This window comes from Myotis lucifugus, unplaced genomic scaffold (assembly GCF_000147115.1).
Source record: "Myotis lucifugus unplaced genomic scaffold, Myoluc2.0 scaffold_69, whole genome shotgun sequence".
In the NCBI taxonomy this organism is placed as follows: domain Eukaryota; kingdom Metazoa; phylum Chordata; class Mammalia; order Chiroptera; family Vespertilionidae; genus Myotis; species Myotis lucifugus.
The window spans coordinates 4,981,002-4,995,645 of record NW_005871117.1 but is presented as its reverse complement, the minus strand read 5'-3'; the positions used below and the strand labels follow the sequence as shown (position 1 = coordinate 4,995,645).

The 14,644-nt window shown below is 56.2% G+C and overlaps 1 protein-coding gene across 3 annotated transcripts; it reads left to right on the top strand.

Annotated features, from left to right (window-relative positions):
• Nucleotides 1-219: 219 nt before the first annotated feature.
• CHST3 (carbohydrate sulfotransferase 3) lies at nt 220-11,790 on the top strand. Of its 3 annotated transcripts, none has more exons than XM_023755130.1 (4): nt 220-496; nt 4,050-4,187; nt 5,407-5,631; nt 7,280-11,790. In XM_023755130.1, exons 3-4 carry the CDS (start codon nt 5,453-5,455, stop codon nt 8,592-8,594), a joined length of 1,494 nt encoding a protein of 497 aa, XP_023610898.1. In that variant the 5' UTR covers nt 220-496; nt 4,050-4,187; nt 5,407-5,452; the 3' UTR covers nt 8,595-11,790. The 3 variants fall into 3 exon arrangements, with proteins under 3 accessions (XP_023610898.1, XP_023610899.1, XP_023610900.1); XM_023755131.1 differs by lacking the exon at nt 220-496 and adding an exon at nt 1,190-1,613 and having other exon boundaries at nt 4,053-4,187; XM_023755132.1 differs by lacking the exon at nt 220-496 and adding an exon at nt 1,190-1,613.
• Nucleotides 11,791-14,644: the final 2,854 nt, after the last annotated feature.

The window sequence follows — 14,644 nt, the reverse complement described above, 5'->3', positions numbered from 1 at the left end:
CAAGGTCTGGGATGTCCACTGCCACTCAGGTGACACATACCTTCACCTCTGGCTGCTTCTGTTCTGTCTTGGCTGAGGCTGGACAGTGCCCATGGAAGGTTATCGCTGGGTTTATTCTGGGAGAGGTGCTTGGGGAGGAATGGTAGCCCTGGGCTGCACAGGGAGCATCAGCTGGGCATTCATTCACTTCCTCGTTCTTTCATCCCTTCTTTTCTTCCTTCACTCATGGTCATCCCACAGCCTCTGGGCATTGACTCAGCTGTCAGACACTACGTTCTATATATCGGGGGCCTTGGCCCCTCCCAAGCCATCTCTGGGTGTCACTGTGTGAAACAGAACCCAGCCCGACAGGCCACTGGATGGACCTCCGTATTCCCCAAGCAAAGATTGTCTACAACAGGGGCAAGCCCGCGTCTGGCTCCCTGTCCTGCCTCTGTCTCCACTCCCCAGGGCATCGAGAGACAGCTCACAGGAGCCCTCCCAGCGCCCCTCCCAGGTGCTTGACAACGTGGCCTGGAGGGGCAGCCTCCCGGCCCCCCAGGACTGTAGCCCCTCGTTGCTTCAGAGTTTTCCCACCATGGGCTTCCCAGCTGCCATGCCTGCCCTCAGCCTCCTCCCTCCCAGCCCTGCCCTCCCTCAGCCCCTCTCCTCCAGGCGGCTCCTCCTCCTGCCTGGCGGAAAGGCTGTGTGAGCAGGGCCTGCAACAGCTGAGGCTAAGCCCTGCTGTGCTCTTGGCCCTGAGCACTAAGCCTGATGCAATGCCTGGCAGGGCCTGTCCCTTATCAGAGCTCCATTCACAGCAGACACACACCCAGCTTCCCCAGGAGGAGCCACGGGTGGGCTGCAGTCCCGCTGGGGCCTCCTTGGAAGGCCCAGGGAAGCCAGGGCCTGGCTGGGAGCCATCTGAGTAGAAGACTGTTGCCTATGAGGGCCCCTGGCCCGGCCCGAGAAAGACCTGAGCAGAAAGGTCCCCTGAGGGGAGCACAGGTAGGGATGCCTGTGTTTAGAGTTTGGGGCCTCTGCTCCCAGCCCACTTCCTCCCTGGCTCCCTCACTCTGATTGGCCTGGGTGCCCTTGGCTGGGTTCTGTTCTCCCCATCATTAGCACACAGCTGCAGGGGCTTGAACGGAAAGCCCCAAAGTGTAGCTTCTTCAGCCTCAAAACGGCATCCAGATTGAGAAGGGAATCCAAGAGACTGATGTCTGTGAAGCGTGAAGTTTTGACACTCAGCACACACCCATAGTGTACGCCTATAGAACACACTCAGCGCGTGCTTCTAGTGCACACTGAGACACACATTCACAGCACATGCCCATGGTTCACACGCAGGCATATACTCGCAGTACATGCCACACACATCGCACACGCACGGCTCCTCATATAGGGAGCGCCTGCTTTTCTTCTTCATATTTCCCAGGAATTCAGAATGATTAAGCACCTCACACTGGGCTGAATGCTTTGGGGAAGACATTCTTCCGTTCATCCACAGGGACTGTGGCACACTTGCTGCCTGCCCAGCACACAGACGGGCACTGGGATACGGGCGTGGACTACCAAGGCAGAGCCGAGATGACGCTGCCGTTCCCAGGACACCCAGGTGGCCAGAATAGGCAGTAAGCAAGCGCATTGCGACAAGAAGGCAATAAAGCTGGAGGCTGAGGGGGAAAGTGATGGGGCAGGGGAGGTGGTCAGCGGTAGGTTGGTGGTCAGGGAGGGGGTCGGGGGAGGGGACATTTCAGTGGAGCCCCGGGTGTAAGTGGGCTGAGGGTGGCTGTCCCAGCACCTCTCTGCATCCAGGCAGGGCTGGGCTGGCCCTTGCCCCCGACCTCCTCACCATTGGCCCAGGTGCCCTGGAAATGTGACCTCGGCTGGCATCCTGGCCAGGGGATGCCACGTTTCCTTTGGCAGTCACACCACTGCTGGGCACCACTGGTTTGGGGAGAGAGGGAGCATGACAGTTTGTCCTGTGTCACCAACGTCACAGGCTCACTCCTAGCAGAGGGCTTCCTGCAGGGCAGGTTCTGCCTGGAGCTTGGCCCGGTGACCCTGTCCTCCTTGCTCGTGACTCTGTGACCTCCTGACATCTGTGACCCTCTCCTACCTCCTGGGTCTGGGGCTCCCACATTCCCCCTGGGCCTCTAAATCTCCCTCCTCTGCTGCCCATCACCCCACCCACATGCCGTCTGGGCCAACAGCCTGCCTGGTGTTTCACGTCCGAGTATTCACCCATGCTTGTCCTTTTAGGGCAATGCCTGAGATTTCTCAGGAACCTGACTTATTCGGGTGGCGGGGGGGGGGGGGGGGGTGAGGCTGGGATGGCAACTCAAACAGGAACAGTGCCCGGAAGGGAGGGGAGGAGAGATTCAGGAGCTTTGTCTTCAAGGCCACCCAACTCCTAAATCCTATCGAAGATGTCAGACTCAGAAGGGAGAAGACAGAAGCAACTCCCGTCCACCCCTCCCTTTGCTTCCCTCTCTAGTAGTTATTGAGCACCTACCACGCACCAGACACTGTTCCTCACAGCAACCTGATGCCGTAGGTACTGCCCTTTTCATGCTACAGGTGAAGAAACTGAGGCCCAGAGAGGTTAAGTCACTTATACAGGGTCACACAGCATGGTAGACACCCAGGGAGGACTGGAACCCAGGACTTCTGGTTTTAGTTACTTCTGCTTCCCCATCAGGCCCAGGCAACTCTCAGCCAAGAGCTAGGAGGCAGAAAGTCAGGATTTCAATGCCTGCGCCCTGCAGACTCAATGTTGGGCCTCCCCCTCTCAGTAGGACAGGCAGCCTCGCATGCACCTGCGGCTAAACAGGGTGCATGGGAACGTGGTCCTGCCAGTCATTCTGCAAACATGCCGACAGCCGGCCAGGCACCAGCTGTGACGGGTTCACTCACCACAGATTTGTTGGGCAGCTGGTATGTGCCGGGCGCCATTCTAGATGCTAATTCTGACTTCAGGGAGCTTGTAGTCTGGGAAAGAGAGACAGCCAGCCATCAGCTGGAAAGCCCTCCCATATGTGCTGCAGTGGTGGGGGGCGGGGGAGGGGGCTGGGAGCATTAAGAGGCTTGAATGACCTGCATCTGGCCTGAGTGATCAGGCCACTGCTGGAGGAACCTTGGGCCAGTTACTTAACCTTTCTCATCCTCCGTTTCCTCATCCGTACTGTGACTTTTGTGAGGACTTCATGCGGAAATGCAAATCAAGTGCTTAGCATGGTACCTGACACAGACTAGTAAGCATTCAATAGACTTGAGGTACCCACAGCACTCCAGTTCACCCTCCCAACCAGAGTGCAAGCCCCATGAGGGCATGGGCCGGGTCTGCCTGCTCACTGCTGGATCCCAGTGCTGAGACCTGAGGCTGGCACGCAGTAGGTGCTCAGGAAATATTTGTTTAATGAGTGCATGGGGAAAGGCCCAGAAGAATTGGGAATGTTCTAGTTGCCCTGGGGCTGTCCCTGCAGCCCTCTTCCCACCTGGGCCCCTCTCCACCTCCCCACACTCAGGAAGCACCCCTATTCCCTCATCAGGGAGAGCTGCCTGCCGCCCCACAACCACTCTGCCCTGCACAGCTGGGGACTTCCATTCAGCTGCCAGGGTACACATCTCCCATGCAGAACCCACCTCACTGCTCCCCGCAAGGCCAGATTTCCTGCTGTCCCTGTGTGACTAGAGGGCAGCCCCAGGATTCACTTCCCTGCTCCCCCAGCCCCCATGTCAATACCAGCTGCTTCCCTGGGGGAAACCAGTCTTTTTCAGATGGAGGGATGGTCCTGGGTGCCCAGCACAAGGTCACAGTAAGATTTTTCCATACTTGGAGCAGACTGTCTCCTGTGGATGAGGGTCCTTATGGAGAAAGGGGCGGACTATCAGAACGGGGCGCTGTGCTGGAATCTGGGGCTCATGGTGCAAGACAGGTGGGTGACAGGAAAAATGAAAGAAATGGTGATTCAGCTCCACTGGGCAATTCTGTGTTTGCTCCAGCTTTAAAAATATACATGCCTTCTACTGAAGGTCATTTATTCCTGTATCCCTCTGTCATTCAGCAGCTGTGCACCAGTGTCTCCTGTGTTCCGGGCCCAGGGCTAAGGGATAATGAAAGACAAACTTCCCGTCCTCCGTGAAGGGATGGTCAGCACTGAACAAGCTATTACAAGGGCGGCTGCTTTATGACAAAGTCTCAGGTACTTTGGACTCTGGGAGTCTTTGTATAGTGGTGGGGCGGGGAGTCCTAACATGTCCCAAGGGAGGCTGCCCCAGGAAGATGATACCTGAAGGCCATGCCCATGAGAGGGATTTTGTTAGAATTCATGTGTTATGGTTAATTTTTAAAAATTAACACATTGTAGCCCTGGCCGGGTTGCTCAGTAGGTTGGAGTGTCATCCCGTACACGAAAAGATTGCAGGTTGAATTCCCAGTGAGAGCACCTACCCAGGTTACAGGTTCGATCCCCGGTCAGCATGCACATGAGCAGCAACTGATCCATGTTTCTCTCTCCCTCTTCCTCTGTCTCTAAAAAAAAAAATCAATCAAAACATATCCTTGAGTGAAGACTTTAAAAAAAACAAACACATGGTAAATTTTCTAACTGTGCACAGTGTTATATCACAAACTTAAGACTCACCCACCCTTCTCTCCTGACCTCCCCAGCTCTTTGTTATGAGGCCTTGTGTATCCCCGTAGCCAAAGTCTATTTGTATTCAGCATCTATATTTTTCTCTCTCTGAAAAATGTTTTTTTCAAATGGGATTATACTACATCAGAGGAGCTAACCTGGGAGGTTCTCCCCCTGCCCAAGGGGCAGCTGGCAAAGTCTGGAGACATTTGTGATTGTCACATCGGAGCAGAGAGGATGCTGCTGGCATCTAATGAGTAGAGGCCAAGGATGCTGTTAAACATCCTACAATACACAAGACAGCTCCCACAATGGAGACTCATGTGGCCCAAAATATCAGTAGTGCTGAGGTTAAGAAACCCTGTTCTATATAAGCACATTGTGTCTGCAGCTTGCTATATACATAAAATTGCAATAGATAGATAGATAGATGGTAGAGTATTCACATCAGCATTTGTAAATCCTCCCCCATCATTTTTATTTAGGCGTCTGCAGTCTTCTGCTATTGCAAACATTTGTACTATACGGATTGTCCTTTTCCATATACTTGCCCTTGAGTCATGTGTGAGGTCAAAGGATAAATTGATGGAGGTGGCGTGGATGAGTCAGAGGGTTCATTAGCATTTAAGTGACCTGATTTCAAGTCTCTTTGGGAAGGAGTCCATTAGGACAGGGCTTCCGGGGTTCTGGCTGCTAAGCAGGACCAGGATCCTCAGAAGCCTGGTGGCAAAGCTCTCTTCATTCTCATCTGCAGACGAGGGTGTCCTGACAGCCTGTCTCTCCACAGGACGAGGGTGTCCCCCACCTGAAGACAAGGAGCCAGGCCCTGAGTGATGCCCCGGAGCCGAGTGCCCACGGCCCCACCCTTCCCCATGGAGAAAGGACTTGCTTTGCCCCAGGACTGCCGGGACTTTCTGCACAGTCTGAGAATGAGGAGCAAATATGCCCTTTTCCTGGCTTTTGTGGTGGTGGTTTTTGTCTTTATTGAAAAGGAAAATAAAATCATATCGAGGTGAGGGATGCAAGCACAGTCTTCTTATCAAGGCGGGTCGGGGAGAGGCTGCTTAGGCACCTGTAGGCAATCCTTCCACCCGTGATCACCAGGCCTCCTGTGCCCAGCAGTGGGCCAGGCACAGGTCCTCAGTGGTGAGCTCTGGGCTCTGGACACAGGCAACCTAGGTTGGAACGCTCATTCTGGCCCTTTCTAGCTGTGACACTTGGACACATGATTTCACTTTTCTGTCTTTAAGTTCCTCTTCTCTGAAACATGGCTAATGGTGGGGCCTACCTTACTGTAAAGATTAAATGAAAAAATGTAGTGCCTGGCACATAGTTGGTGTCCAGTACTTGCTGGCTGTGGTTTATTATTGTTAATTAACTTCCTGGCCTAGGATGATGCCTCAAATGAACAGCCCATCCCCTATACCAATCTGAAGTCATGGGTGTGGGTGAGCCCACGGAGAGGCAGGGCCCTGATATGGATACCCTGGCAAGCAGGGATGCATGTGTAGCTGCCCAGGTTGTATATTGCTCAACTCCAGGACAGTGCACTCACATAGGCTACACTGGGAATGCTGCCCCCTAGAGTTCTCAGTGTATGGCTGCATGCAGGGTCCCTGCTAGTGAGCCTGCCAGACATAGATTGCTTAGTCCAGTGATGGTGAACCTATGACATGCGTGTCAGAGGTGACACGTGAACTCATTTTTTTGGTTGATTTTTTTTGTTAAATGGCATTTAAATATATAAAATAAATATCAAAAATATAAATCTTTGTTTTACTATGGTTGCAAATATTAAAAAATTTCTATATGTGACACAGCACCAGAGTTAAGTTAGGGTTTTTCAAAATGCTGACACGCCGAGCTCAAAAGGTTCGCCATCACTGGCTTAGTTAGTGGTTCTCAACCTTCCTAATGCCGGGACCCTTTAATACAGTTCCTCATGTTGTGGTGACCCCCAATTTCATTGTTACAAATTGAACATAATTAAAGCATAGTGATTAATCACAAAACAATATGTAATTATATATGTGTTTTCCGATGGTCTTAGGCGACCCCTGTGAAAGGGTCGTTCGACCCCCAAAGGGTCGCGACCCACAGGTTGAGAACCGCTGCTTTAGATGCTTCCCCAGGCACAACCCCTGCAAGAAAACATCAACCAAGATGGGTAGGGACTGGGCTGTCAGTGCCCTGCCGGTGTTCCTCCACATGGACCGTTCCAGTTCCTGCCTACAGGGCCTACTGCAAGCCCCTGCCACTCTTGCCTGGGGGCTCCTCACTCCCCCTGCACACTGGCAAGGCACAAGTACCACGAGGAAAGGCCTCGGCCAAGGCGGGCAGGGAGCTTCGCCCCTTGGGAGAGAGAACCCTGAGGTGTGTTCCTTGTCTCCCAGGGCCCCCCAGTCAGAGTGATTTGCCCACAGGAGTAGCCTGCGCATCTTGTATGGACTTATTTTCCTCCTGGCTTCACTTCCCTACCCCTCTACCAGTCTGTCCTGTAACCGTGTCCCAAATCAACTACTTACCCTCCAATCCTGGCCTCAAAGTCAGCTTCGGGGAAACCCCAGCTAAGACAGGCTTTGGGTGGTCAGCCTGGGAGGCTACACAGGGGATGGAGGCCCCCGTCAGTTACTGAGTGTGGTCTCCCTTTGTCCTCACAGGGTCTCGGACAAGCTGAAGCAGATCCCCCAGTCCCTGGCAGATGCCAACAGCACGGACCCAGCCCTGGTCTTGGCCGAGAACGCATCCCTCTTGTCCCTGAGCGAGCTGGATTCAGCCTTCACGCAGCTGCAGAGCCGCCTGCGAAACTTCAGTCTGCAGCTGGGCTTGCAGCCAGCGGAGGAGGAGGAGGAGGAGACCAAGAGGGAAGAGGAGGAGGCTGCGGAGGAGGAACAGGGGGAGCAGCCACCGGACCCCGCCGAGGCCCGCCGCCGGCGCCACGTGCTCCTCATGGCCACCACCCGCACCGGCTCCTCTTTCGTGGGCGAGTTCTTCAACCAGCAGGGCAACATCTTCTACCTCTTCGAGCCGCTGTGGCACATCGAGCGCACGGTGTCCTTCGAGCCGGGAGGCGCCAGCGCGGCGGGCTCGGCCCTGGTCTACCGGGACGTGCTCAAGCAGCTCTTCCTGTGCGACCTGTACGTGCTGGAGCACTTCATCAGCCCGCTGCCCGAGGACCACCTGACGCACGGCATGTTCCGCCGCGGCTCCAGCCGCTCCCTGTGCGAGGACCCGGTGTGCACGCCCTTCGTCAAGAAGGTCTTCGAGAAGTACCACTGCAAGAACCGCCGCTGCGGGCCCCTCAACGTGACGCTGGCCGCCGAGGCCTGCCGCCGCAAGGAGCACATGGCGCTCAAGGCCGTGCGCATCCGCCAGCTGGAGTTCCTGCAGCCGCTGGCCGAGGACCCGCGCCTGGACCTGCGCGTCATCCAGCTGGTGCGCGACCCCCGCGCCGTGCTGGCCTCGCGCATGGTGGCCTTCGCGGGCAAGTACGAGACCTGGAAGAAGTGGCTGGCCGAGGGGCAGGACCGGCTGCGCGAGGAGGAGGTGCAGCGGCTGCGGGGCAACTGCGAGAGCATCCGCGTGTCGGCGGAGCTGGGCCTGCGGCAGCCCGCCTGGCTGCGCGGCCGCTACATGCTCGTGCGCTACGAGGACGTGGCCCGCCGGCCGCTGCAGAAGGCGCGCGACATGTACCGCTTCGCGGGCATCCCGCTCACCCCGCAGGTGGAGGACTGGATCCAGAAGAACACGCAGGCGCCCCGCGACGGCAGCGGCATCTACTCCACGCAGAAGAACTCCTCGGAGCAGTTCGAGAAGTGGCGCTTCAGCATGCCCTTCAAGCTGGCGCAGGTGGTGCAGGACGCCTGCGGCCCCGCCATGCGCCTCTTCGGCTACAAGCTGGCCCGGGACGCCGCCTCGCTCACCAACCGCTCGGTCAGCCTGCTGGAGGAGCGCGGCACCTTCTGGGTCACGTAGGGGGCCTGGGGCCTCCGCACCCTCCTCGTGAAAGTCCCGCCCTGCCTTCCTCAACCCAGGTCAGCCGCGACCGACCTACTGGAGCCGGAGCGCTCGGCTCGCTCGCAGAGGCTGGTGGGAGGCCGCGCAGGGAGCAGGCCGGCTCTGCGGTAGAAGCTGCTCCCAGCAGCCAGCTTCCCCAGCGGCTGTGGGCTGGGGCTGGGGCTGCTGCCGAGAACAGGACGGTGCCCTGCCCCCGTGCGGGCCATCAACCCAGACCTGAGGGGCAGGCTCTCGCCTATTGACAGTCTCTCTCTCTCTCTCTCTCTCTCTCTCTTACACTCATACACACAGAAACATACATGAAGCACACATAAATGCCTGTACCCTGTGGGCCAGACCACAGCCCCACAGTCTGGATTTCTACAATCCAGCGTGGATTCGGGTGGTCCCCAGGGAGGGACAGCCCAGGCCCTGGGGTTAGAGGATGGCAGCTGAGGCTTCCCCATTCAGTGTTTCCATAAATGGGCCACCTGTGCCGGTTAACGATGGAGTCAGCTCTGTGACGAGCTACAACACACGTATAAAGACAATACCCGCGGGCACAGGGCACAGCACACAGCACACACTGGGAAACAGAAACAATTCTGCACACACACATGAAAACAAACGGACAAGCTTTCCCTTTGCTCTACGCCCACAGGCTTGGTAGGGCTCATCTGCATCACACACCAGTTTGGGAGCTGGGGAAGGAAACGTGGTCATGGCCGTGACCTTGTTTCCTGACTGGATTTGGGATGAATGGGACAACAGAAGTGCGGAGTCTACGGCCCCTGCTCACCTTGGAGTCTCGGGGCCCATTCACGTCCTTGCTGCTGGCAGGCAGGACGTTTTGAAATGGTCGACCCTCATGTGACTGCAGCCCAAAGTTCCCATCCCTTCCCATCCCAGCTCTGCTCATGTCCTGGGGCATGTCTGTGTCTGAAGGCTGCCTCAGGCCTGACTGGCAGAAGCAGCTGGGGTCCCGGGAAGCAAAAGGAACTCATGGTCCTGCCCCCTCCAGCCAGGCCTCTGGGGGGCAGGGCCCAGTGACAGTGCAGAGTGCTCTCGGAGGAGAAGTCACATCAGGATAGCCCCTCCTGAGAAGACAGGGGACAGCGGTCAGCGGTCAGCCTCCTGCTGGTCGCCATGATTGCATGGCTGGTGTCTGAAATTCCTCCTTTAGGGTTCTGGGAAGAGTGTTGCTTAACAGGATGGACCGGGTATTTGTTTTCTGGTGTGTGTGTGTGTGTGTGTGTGTGTGTGTTGTTTTTAAGATATTTATGGTTTGGTGTCTTGTTTTGTGGACAGGCTATGTTTTTGTTTCTGCAGAAGTGCCTCTTGGAAGCGGTCTGTGCTTGAGGGGCTGAAGGGCTCTGGGAGGACCCGTGGGAAGCACTCTGGTGCTTGCTGGAGGGAGAGGAGGAGGAGGAAGAGCCTCCTCCAAGGATCAGAGCTTAGGTGGCCACTGACCCGGAGTGCCCTTCGGGCTTTTCTGAAACGAATCTCAGAAACCACCAGCATTCTTCGCTGCATGTCCAGAAGCAGCATAAATTAGCAGCCCTCAGCCCAGGCCCAATCACACTTCCGGGGGGGCAGGCCCTATGACCAAGCAGCAAATGTCCCCAAAATAGACACCTTCCCCCACTCCCACCCCAACCCGGGAGCCAAGCTCAGTGCCATCTAAGAACATGCAGGAAGCTGTAACCTCACTAAGGGCTGTTTCTGATTTCCTGGACAACCTCTGTCCAGTCCATCCCATTGTCAAGCCCAGAGGGCTGAGTTTTCCTTGAGTAATAGGGACATGAGGGAAAGACAGGATCTGCGTCCAGCTGGGGCTGCTGTGGGGAAGGGAGGGGTGTGTCCTGCTGGAAACTGCCGTTTGAAAAGGTGAGGATGGTAGCCATCTTATGGGGTCCCTTATAACCACCGGATCTGAGCTGCCGGGCACGCATCACCATGGACTTCAGCCACTCGAGGAGGTCTCCACTCCAGGCTTTCCAGTCCAAGGATAAGTCATGCAGGGATCTGGCTCTAATTTGGGGTCCAAAGCGACTCCAGCTCTGAAAACTTGACCCTGGGACAGCGTGGGGCCAGGATTTTTCTGGCAGGCCCAGAAGGGCTGGTGGTGCTTCCCCAGCCCCTGTCCTGCCCCCCACACTGTTCCCCACCTGGGGGTGGTGGGGGCAGGCTCCTCTCTCCAGGGTCCTTCCTGGGCCCTCCTGGTGTGGACAGCAGACTTCTCCTTCCTTCTTATGTCCGGGGCCAAGGCCCCCACCCCTAAGCTCTGAGGACTGTGCCGAGTGGACCTTTGGGACGTCTCAGGACATTGACAATTTGTACACAGCAAGTTGACTTATTTATTTTGTGAAAACGAAGTGACAGAAAATACCTTCTTGTGTGCAGGGACTCAAAGCTGTACCCAAATCAAGAGAGACAAACTAGTAATAATAAGAACTCTTCACTCATCCACACACAAGGACAATCCAAGACGATTCAGAATGCAGGAGGCAACTACACCAAGGCCACAGGAGTCAAGACAGCCCAGGCTTTTGTTTAAGGAGATTCCTTGGTTTCCTCTTGCAGATTTGAGGATGCGACAGTAAGGCCCTTTCTGCTGTACGACCTTTGCCCAGGTGCCTGGAACAGGACACAACTCCAGTCAGTGTTGCCTTGGGGCTCTGGGAACCCTGGGGGTTTGGGGAAGGACAGGGTGGGTGACTTGCCTTTTCATCCGTGGGGCCTGGTTGGGGTCACGTCCCTGGGGTTTTCAGCATGGAACTAGCTGGGGCCGGTGGTCCAGCTGGGGCAGTGCCCTCTTGTCCTGGTTTCTCTGCTTCTGCTGATCCACCAGGAGCCTTCGCTCCACAGCCCCCCTCCACCCCCTGGAGACAGAGGGAGCATTTGAGGCCTCACCTCCAGCTACTGGCTTCCTCAGAACAAGGGCCCATTCAGCAGCGAGCATTTACTCATTTTTTCTCCTTGAAGAAGATCTCTTTAGCCTGGCCTATATAAATAGTTCAGAACATTCCAGGCCTTGGTGAGACAGGGCAGTGTCTAACACCCGCAAGCCATCACCACCACTGCCCGTTCCTGGCTTCTCTGTGCCTGTTTGTAAGCCTTGGAGTGGAGGCAGGCACCGGGGAGTGGACGGTGGGGGCAGGAGTCCTGTGGCCCCAGGGAGCGCTGTCACACCCCCTGCAGGTTATTACCGGGCTCAGGTTGAGAGATGTGACTAAATTCTACCCTTTGTCACTTTATGTGATGCACACACTTGAAAATAAATAACAAACAGAAAAGAGTTTACTCCCTATCTGCCAGCGCCCTCAGCCAGAGGCTGGTCTAACGGGGCAGCTCCTGACCAAACCCCCAAGGACAGAAGACACCCACTCGGCCCATTACAGTGCATCTTTCTCTGCCTTCTCTGCCATCTGTCCGACCAGGGCACCAGTGTCAGCAGAATGTCAGGTCCCTGACCCAGAAGCTGCCTGCTTGGCCTAGACCGCAGACAGGAGATGCAAGCATCGGATGGTCCTGACCCTGAAGGTCTCGTCGGCCCTGGGTGACCCTCTCCCACACGAGGGTCTGTTTTAATGGGTTGTAGGGCCTGTCCCTTAGTAGGCCCTGGATGATGAAGGACAGGAGCAGAAGATTGGGGGGCTGTGTCCCCAAGGCAGTGCCCTCCCACTCCAGTCCCCACAGGCTGGAAGAAGGGTGGGAGCCTGGTCAGGGAGAGCGAAGGGGAGAGAAGGGGAGGAGATGGATCTGTAGCGGCCGAGTGGTCTTGTCGATCTGCACAAACAGAGAGAAGGAGCCTCCACTGCAGTCCAGGGGCCCAGGTGGCTGAGTTGCTTGTGAGGATTCCTAGGATGTGGTCCAGCTGGACGGGAGGGAGGAGGCCCGAGGTGCCCTGAGTGCAGCCACATTGCCTCTCAGCGGTCTCGGCTTCAGGACGAGTCAAAACTGCTCTTTACCTCAGAAGGACGAAGCACAATTGCCAACTTCAGTTTTCTTAAAAGCTTCGAGGTCCTTTGATCTTGTGTCCTTTGTCATTTGATGACTGTGCCCAGGGGACTGATCAGTGACGTGTTTCCATGGTGCCATCCGCGTGAGCCTCGCTCATGTTGTAGCTCAGGTATTTTGCCTGGGAAATGAAATGACCCGTGTACCCTGCTTCCCCTCACCCTGGGCTTGGCCTGGGAACCCGCTGAAGTCTGCATCTCAGCTGTAAATTCTAGGCCAAGTCTGCCCGGCTCCCCTGCTCCCTCCTGGATCCTGCAAACTCTGCCTTTTTGCCAAGACCTCTCCCTGTGTCATGTTTCGAGGCCACATGGTCCAGGACACTCCCTTCATGGCCATGTGAGGCCATGGTGTGTACATAGGTGTCCACGTGTTTGTGTGTGTGCAACATGCAGCTCATTCTGCTCGGCCACATTGCTCCCTGCCCCCTTGCCACCAGGGTCCTTGCCGTGGCTACACACAATCTGCCGTCTCCTGGAAACACAGGAGCCGCCCTGCAGAGCTGGCAGCCAGCGCCGGTCGGGGTCTGCTTTGTGGAAGAGAATGTGAACCCATCACTCGATGGCTTACTTGATTTATTTAATTAAAAATGAAAACATGCAACGAGTAAAATTCCAAGTGTCTCTGCCTTTCTTTTGCATTTGTTCTCAGCAGCAGTCATAAAAATTAACAGGGAAAAAATGAGCAGCTGTAGGAATGGGGTGACTTCGGGCATGGAGCAGGGCAGAGGAAACCCCGCCCCCTCCCGAGGAGTGAAGGACAGGGAAGTGTGGCCGAGGGCCGGGGGCACGAGGAACGTCCTGCATGTCACCAGGACGGCAGAGCCGGGGGTGGCTGTGCTCGCAGCTGGCTCAGGCGTGAGGTCTGAGAGGTAGATTCCCAGGCATCCTGGGGCAGGGGCAGGGGCATTGGCCAGAGGTCAGGGGACTTGGGGACATGTCCCAGCTTTGCCACTATCTGGCCCTGTGCCCTTGGGCAAGTAACTTTCCTTATCTGAGCCCCAGTTTCCTTTAGAATGAGGGTGCCGTCTGTGGTTTACAACCCTTGTTCCAAAAAGCCCTTTAGAGATGAGAAAATCAGCCCTCTCGCCCAGAACAACTGTGTCGATTGGCTGGCACCTGAGATTTCGTTTGGCTAAAAACCCCATCAGGAGATTTCTAAGGCTCTTTCTCACTAAGAAAGTGTAACGGAATCCTTTCAGATGGCAATTGCACTGCTCTGGCAGTCATAACAGTTTTCGTGAGAATTAGATTCCCACCCTTTGGTCTCCGCACAGCCACTGGAGGGAACGGACTGTCCGCAGGGAGAAGGCTCATTCTGGAACACGGAAGGCAGAGCTGGTGGGCCCTATGGATCGGGGGCCTGGGCAAGCCGGGCAGCAGCAACATGAAGGACAGAAGAGCTGAGCCTGGGGACAGTAGTACCTAGAGGAGGGGTGATGACAGGGGAAGGCACGATGTAAGGGAAGGGGACCCTTTCCCAAACCTCAAGCCTGTGTCTGTGCCCTTTCGCCCAGGCCAGGCCTGGGAAACTCACACCAGCTTCCTCCCAGCCTTTAACATATAGGAGTCGGTGCAATGGCGTCCGACCTGAGTGAAAGCTCCACCCCCGGCCCAGCCAGGGGGCACTGCTGTCTCCTCTTTTCTGGGGACTGGGTATATTTAGCTTCTTTTCTGGGTTGTGTTTCCTACCACAAATGGCCCCTGGAGAAACGAATGGCCCTAATCATAGACAGAGCAGCCCAGACACCTCCCCACCCACTCACCCCTCAGCCACCAGCCCAGACCAAAAGCCATCTCTCCCCTCCCCCACTCCCAGACCTCTTGGGGCTCCTCTGCACCCCCAGTTACCCAACCCTGGGAAGGAGCTGAACCCCCCACAGGGTCTCCTGGGAGTGACAGTCAGCTGGTCCCAAAGCAGGAAGCAGTTTGATCACCAGCAGGGGCCTGGGACGCGTGCCACTTGCTCCTGGAGCCCTGCCAGGCAGGCCCAGCCCTGGAGTCTGCAGCACA

Excerpts from the sequence above, each read along its gene's own strand:
- CHST3 (XM_023755130.1), top strand. The coding sequence starts at position 5,453 with ATGCCCCGGAGCCGAGTGCCCACGGCCCCACCCTTCCCCATGGAGAAA. Across the intron at positions 5,632-7,279 it reads GAAAATAAAATCATATCGAG|GGTCTCGGACAAGCTGAAGC; the intron begins GTGAGGGATGCA and ends TTGTCCTCACAG.